The sequence below is a fragment of the Alligator sinensis genome, unplaced genomic scaffold, assembly GCF_000455745.1.
Source record: "Alligator sinensis unplaced genomic scaffold, ASM45574v1 scaffold1067_1, whole genome shotgun sequence".
In the NCBI taxonomy this organism is placed as follows: domain Eukaryota; kingdom Metazoa; phylum Chordata; order Crocodylia; family Alligatoridae; genus Alligator; species Alligator sinensis.
Genome location: NW_005842836.1, coordinates 551,909 through 559,147, shown reverse-complemented (window position 1 = coordinate 559,147; position 7,239 = coordinate 551,909). Strand labels below are relative to the sequence as shown.

Below are 7,239 nucleotides of genomic sequence, written 5' to 3'. Positions count from 1 at the left end.
TTCCTGCCCATTGTACTACTTGAAAACCCAGGATAGTTCAGACTACAAACCACCTTGACAAAATAATAATCTTATACATCCTTTGTTAATGGGAACAGACACCATTGCTGCCAATAACCTTTACATCAACCCACCAAAACAAAAACTTTATTGTCCAACATGAGCCTCATTAAAATTGTTTTCACTTATGTTCTAGTCCTGGGAAGCCAAAGATTGCACTACTTATATCTAAAGAAAGGCAAATGAAGAAGTACTTGTCATATGGATACTGTTGGCAAAACAGCACAAAATGCTTACATCAGTCAGCAGCTCAACACAAACATGTTGGATAGTAACAAAAGTTTGGGGAAATCTGCATGCCAGCACCTTAAGGCAGAGTAATAATTGCTTAATATCATTCCCGTGCACCATTCCAGGGGTACCAATTCAATAAAGTACTAAAGCATATGCCTAACTCTGAGGACATGAGAAATCCTATGGATTTTAAAGCCTTAAAACAGGGGAGGTCAACCCATGCACATGTGCCACAAGTGGCATGGGCAACCTCTGTTAGGGAGGGATTGGGGATCAAAGTAACAGATATGGTAGGAAGCAGAAAACTTAGGTAGGAGAAGGGATCACAGTGTAACTTGGGGAAGGTAAAGAGCTTAAGTTGTGGCATACCTGCCAAAAAGGTTGACTCCCACTGTCTTAAAACATAGTTTCGTAGTTAGTAGGGCTGGAAGGGACCTAAGCAGATCATCAAGTCCGACCCCCTGCCATGGGCAGGAAAGGATGCTGGGGTTAAACGACCCCAGCTAGGTGGCTGTCTAGCTTCCTTTTGAAGACCCCCAGGGTAGGGGTGAGTACCACTTCCCTTGGAAGTTGGTTCCAGCTCCTAGCTGCCCTGACTGTGAAGTAGTGCCACCTGATGTCTAGCCTGAATCTACTCTCAGTCAACTTATGGCCGCTGTAATCAACTTATGGCCCAGGATTACATGGCCCAGGAGAAAACAGTTCATAAGATGTGCCTGAACCCAGCTGTTATTCACAGATCAGCCGCTATCAAGCGATCAAACCAGAGCAATAGCAAACCTTGGTCTTTTTCTATGGAGCATACAGATGCGTTTCTTTTGGATGAGGAACTTGCAACTGCTTTCTACTTTTGCTAGCTCTATTTTAGACTATTACAATGCACTTCAGAGTGAAACATCTTAAATATACTTGCAAATTGTAACTGGCACAGAATTAGACACACACTTATTGAGTGGTATCTCTTTTCATACACATAACTAGTCTATAATTTACAGTGGCTGCCTACTGTTACTGGACTGACTTTAAGATGCTGGTTTTGTCTTATAAACCTCTAAACAGGCTGGGATCCATCTACCTAGAGATTTCCCCTGTCTCTCTAATACTGCTAGGGTGGTAAAGGCAATTCAGCTGAAGCACCTTTGATATCTGAGATGCAGCCCAGATGTTCTTGCCTGACACTGTAGGACTTTAGAATACACACTCTCTCACATCCCTAACCACCTGAATTAGTTAGATGTCAGGGCATGCTGCAAGGCACACTTTTTTTGTGCCAGCTCATGAAGAAGTGAGTGTTGTGTAAGGCTGGACATGTACTTGGGTGAGAGGTTCACTAATTTAAGTTGTTTATGTTGTTGCTATAAACTTAAAGTGATCTTGTACAACTGAGCTTCATTTTGGTGTATTTTTAAGAAATTATCAAGGGCATCCAGAGCATTAGATAAGTGATCTTTATAACACTGTATAAATCTAATAAAAAGAAGGAAAAAATATCTAGTGCATCACTTGCCATATAAATAAATTGTGAGGAGGCATATATTAGACTAAATCAGACCTACTGTATTTACTCAAATATAAGATGAGGTTTTCCTTGTAATTGGCAAGGGGAAAAAAGCCCCTCATCTTGTAACTCCATACAAGGAAAACTCACTAAACACTATCATTAAACTGCTGCCAAAAGTGGCATGTGTTCAGCAATGGAAACAAACTCTGAAGTTGATTAAATGCAGTCAAAATAGCCCACATTGAGCAAACATGCTGATGGGAACTTATCACAAGGAAAGCTTTATTCAGCTTATCTGAATAAGATATGTGAAAGCGCCCATTGAATGCAGTCCCCCTCACTGCTGTGTCTTTTTCAAGTCATGGTGAGCCACTACCCTGCATGCATTTCAACTTCCTCTTCACTCCTGCAGCTGAACTATGCCTTTCTTTCCCATTTCCAATGATTCCTGTTTCTTCACCAGCCTTGATATCTGGCAAACATCACCAAATGGGGCCCCAAGCAATTCACACGGAATCTCTCTGTTGCCTCCTCTCAGCCTGGTGTATATTATTAATGTGGCCCTGCCCTCCATGAGGTGAAGCCAGAGCAGACTGCCCTACACCTCACTTGCATATACATTTTTGGAGCATCCCATGGCTCGTGACAAGAATACTTAGTTTGAGGAGTAATTAGCACATGGATCCTTTGTAGGGGAGTATCTGCAGTGTACACACACACACACACACACACAGCAGTGCTGAACTGTGGGGTCACCATGGCTTCACATCCTTTTGGCATTGGTTAAGCCCAGCCCAATGAAACATATGTGGTAAATCACAAGCCTTTGGCTTTGGACTAATATCATGCATAGTTTGTATTATGTATAAGCAGGGTCCAAAGTGTTGCTCAAAAGTGTGTTTATGGAGTACCTCTGCTAAAACTTGCAGCAGTTGCAAAAGAAGGCAACATGCATTAATTCTGGATGAACTAAGCATATGGGTACTACATGAAAATTACTACAGCTATGTTTATTTCAAGGTCCGTTTTTTTCAAATTTGCGCCTCACTTCCATGAGTTCAGGGAGAGCAGAATCTGATAGCAAAGAGAGGGGGGAAGAGCCTGCCAGAGGAGGAAACAGAGAACAAAGGGGCTATGTAACTCCCGCAGATTTTCCCTGCTGTTGCAGTGGGAAGGGGACAGATTCAAGACAAACCTCAAATATTTAGATTCTATACCTGGAAAACTATAACAAATTTATAAATTTTCAATATACAGAATCTAGTTATGGGGGGGGGGGGGTCATCTTCTTATCAACCATTTTCTATTCTAGTAAATAAGGTATTTACATCCCTTTGTTGATGTAAGTGAATTCAAACAAGTTTGAATTGGTACATCCTTTAATGATGGTATGTAAAAATTCATAATAAATAAGCTTACTGACTTCCTATCACCTGTTTTTCTTACTACACTCTACTTTTAGGGTAACCTCAATAGGAATTCTTTAGACCACTGGAATTTTTTTGGCAGGGGTGCCACAAATTAGCCCTGTACCCTTCCCCAAGTGCCACTCTGTTCCCTTTCCCCTGCTTGATCTGCAGCTCCGCTTCCTTCCCTGATCCCTGCCAAATTTGCTGCTTTCCTTCCTGCATTATCTGCTGTTGTGCTACCTGTATCTTCCCCAGCCTGCTGGGTACCACACAGAGGTGGCCTGTGCCTCTTGTGGTACCAGGGCTCCAGGCTGGCCAAGCCTGCTTCACACTCAATGGCCTGAATGTAAAAGCAGTTATAAATAACATGCTGGTGGTAGGGTATGGATATTGATCATTCTCCATTTGTACACTGCACAGAGTAAAGACGGACAAAACTTGTAACTTCTACATCTGTTATACTGTGCTATAATCAGCTTTAAGATTCAATTAACATGCAAATTTAATATTAAGATTCAATTAATATACTGCACACACAAGTACTTTTTCACAGTCTTTACATTAACCCTTTATTTTTGGGGTAAGTAGAAAAAAATAGAAATTGCTAGCAAGACTGTCAGGGTTAAAACAGTTTTGGAGTTACAGTAGGACCATACCCTAGGGGCAGCTGTGACACCCCAGGTAGCCACACAACTCCTGCCTCCCCAGTAAAGCTCCTACGGGGACAATCTCTTTTCTCCATCTGCCACGCCTTGATGGTACTATTATGTTAAAGGAGACTGCCTTGGGGTCTCAGAATGAACCCTTGCTCACTCTGGCTAGCTGGTCGCCCTTGTACCTGGCTGGCCTGAGTCTTGCCTCATTACTTAGTAGTTGTGTCCCCCTTGCCCTACCAGTGCCTTGGGGCACAAGCTGCCTTAGGTGCTATGTTCGTGGCCCTCTTCCTCCCTTGTAGCCATGCCCAGGCCTCGCAGATGTTACTTCACATTCACTGGAGGGGGATCCCTGGCTCCAATGCAGCTTTTGGCTCTCAGATGCCAAATGCCAGCCTTCCCAGCCTTGGCCCCTTTATACTGGCTGCACCCCTCAGCCAGAATGTTCACTGCCCTGCACCTTGGCTCCTGGATCCAAATCCATCTTGCACTTATGTGCTCTGGGCCCCTGGTTCCTGCCTCATGCACCCTGGGCTAGTGTTCAGGGTCCCTGACTCCAGGGGCTGGACTGCCCTCACTGTCTCTGCCTTCAGCCCTCTGGGTCCCCAGCCTCAGGCCAGGCTGCTTGCTGTATCAGCCATCAGGTTTTTGACCCCAAGCTAGGCTGCCTGTCTGCAGAGTGCCCCACCAGGCCTCCACACCTCCCTGGTAGCCATAATCCAGTCCTCCAGTTTCAAGCTCGAAATGCAACAAACACAAGCAAGCTGCTTCAAAACAAAAAGTCTCCCTCACTGTTGCCTGCAGGCCATACCTCCCTTGAAGGCCTCTTTATCCCAGCTCTCTCAGGTGGCTTGGGTGCTTGCCTCTCTTGTCTCCAGTGGCTCTTCTTTCCTGGGAGTTCCTCTTCCTGCAGCGAGCAGGGGCAGCTTGGGTCTCAATCACTGGGCTTATGTGCCCCAAAGCCCCACCCTTCCTGTGCATGACTCCCCAGCCACACGCTGGGGTTTCTACTTGACACTGATGGCCAGCTGCTTGCTGCAGCACCCAGCTGCTGTCCCCTCAAAGTAACAGGGGCCTTGGCTTAAGTTTAACTGATGATTTGAATGAACAAGGCATCTTACCTCTCAATACAGCTATTTATCCTAAACAATGGCAACAATCCCTGACTCTATCCTGAACAGAGTCCCGTTTTATGGATGGCAAGGCCAAGGCTCCCTCAGCATTTGCAGAACTTCACTGATGAAGATGAGATGAAATTGGAGAGAATACTAATTGTTTATTGGTGACAGAGACCTATGATGGTACAGTCATCATCTTTTCATGGACACATTTTCAAAATTCATGTTACAGATTATATCATTCCCAAATATTTAGACTATCACTGGAGATCACAAACTGATAGTCATAATATCCCTTAACAAGCTTTAATTGAATGCGAGAATCCATATTCAATATACAGCTCAAAAGTAATGGGACACACATGGGGCATAAAAAGAAAAAGAGGCTGGTGAATAGTAAATTTTGTGCATTATGCTTATTTGCCTAGAGAGAGAATTAAACCTTTAGTACATGGACATTTTTTCCCTGCACTGTTCTGGGATCTCACCGACAGGGATAGTATGTACCACAATACCTAGGCTCAGGAAGTGAACTACATACGTGGAAACAAAATGTTATAGTTCAAAATGTTACTCTATTTCTTACTATCAGTATTAACAGTAAGAGACTTACTACACTGAATGTCTTCTGATCCAGTTCTTCAGATTCTTCTGATATAGGAACTGGCTCACTACTTGCAGTAATGTGAACTGGAGTATCTGCTAAAAGAGTTTTCTTAGTTTTGTCTTTACTTTCAGATTTGACTTCGTTTGTCTGCAAGTAAAACATGAAAAAAAAACAGATCTGAAAAGGGAATTATAATCTAGGTCTAGAATTACAGTACTAACCAGCTCAATACCATAATTATTGTAGTCTGTTAATAACAAAATAGCTTTCTTTACTATGCACACTGACTGGTTACATTTTTTTTTCTTTTCCCTCTCCTTTTTGGCTGATCAGGGCTATGGACAGACGTTACATAAACTGGTTTAAGTGATCAGAAACTGGTTTAAACCTGTAACAGAACAGAAGTTCAGTGCACATAAACTAGTTTGAAAATGGCTGAAACTGGTTTAAGATAAGCCTGGTTGAATGCACTATCAGATTTAACTGATTTGAGTCACACTGGTCCCAGACCCCTTCCTGGTTCAAGTTAAATCACAGTACCCCCAGCATGCCAGCATGCTTTCAAGCCCTGGGCTGGGCTGTACTGTCTGCTCCAGCACAGAAGTGGGGCGGCAGGGAGGAGAGTGGGGGGGGGGGGGGGGGAGAGGCAGGGACTGCTCCCCTCCAGACAAATACAGGAAGCAAAGCTGGGGTCCAGGGTCAGGGAGGGTGGGGTGGTTAAACTCCCCTTCCTAAAAGTACAGAGCTGCCCTTCCTGTTAAACTTACTGAAACTTAGGGCTGGCTCAGACTGTGGACTACAAATCCCAGAGGCACCTGGAAGCAGGAAGAGGAAGCAATAAGCAAACCTGCAGAGTCCTGCTGCTATGATACTGGACTGAAAATCCCAGAGCCCTTGGGGGCAGCAGGAAGAGGAAGCAAACACACAGACCATGCTGGCTACATGCAAGAGCCATGCTCTAGCACCCCACAGCTTCTGACCTGAGCCACTGCAGGCATGTGGCTGCATTTCCTGAATCAAAAGTAAATGTGTCCAGTTGTTTCTGAGTTTAAGCTCTGCAGTTTAGACTAACCTGCAAAGACTGAATCGATTCAGCCTTAGGCTTTTTGACTGTCTGTACTGAGCCTTTTTTCCTAGGAATGGGACAGAATGGAGTGCACAAGTTTCTTATACTATTTGTACCATCAGCCAGCTAACTTGCCAGTGTAGGCTGAGGTTCCAAAACCATTTCTCTCTTCTTCTGGGTGGAAGTAGTAAAAATAAAAAAATATATCAATAATGACCATTTCAAAAGCCACCTCAGAATTTATTTTTTTTTAAAGATGAAACCTAACTTAATTACCTTTTCATCCTTGACTTCTTTTTCTTTCTGTGTGGACTCTTTTATTTTATTCTCTCTCTTCTCTTTTACTTCTTTTTCTTTTAATTCTTTCTTATCCTCTTTTTCTCTTTTCTCCCTTTTCAGGTCTCTCTTATTTTCCTTTTCTTTTGTCTCTCTCTTTTCTTCTGTTTCCTTCTTTACACCAATATCTGATTCAGACTTTTCTTCATTTTCTTTTTCTGTTTTTATTTTTTTATTTGGATGTTTCACTGAAGAGATCTCATCCTGCAATATTTAAGCACAATATATCATTTCATACTCCATTTCCATGTTAAA

The 7,239-nt window shown here is 43.2% G+C and overlaps 1 protein-coding gene across 1 annotated transcript in view; it reads right to left on the bottom strand.

Moving 5' to 3' along the window:
* Nucleotides 1–7,239, bottom strand: part of CHD1 (chromodomain helicase DNA binding protein 1) — an 86,897-nt gene that overhangs the window by 15,936 nt on the left and 63,722 nt on the right. The window contains exons 30-31 of the mRNA XM_006035445.3: nucleotides 6,925–7,188; nucleotides 5,589–5,729 (exon numbers count right to left, since the gene is read on the bottom strand). Of these exons, the coding sequence (XP_006035507.1) occupies nucleotides 5,589–5,729; nucleotides 6,925–7,188 (405 nt within the window). The remainder of the gene's footprint in view (nucleotides 1–5,588; nucleotides 5,730–6,924; nucleotides 7,189–7,239) is intronic.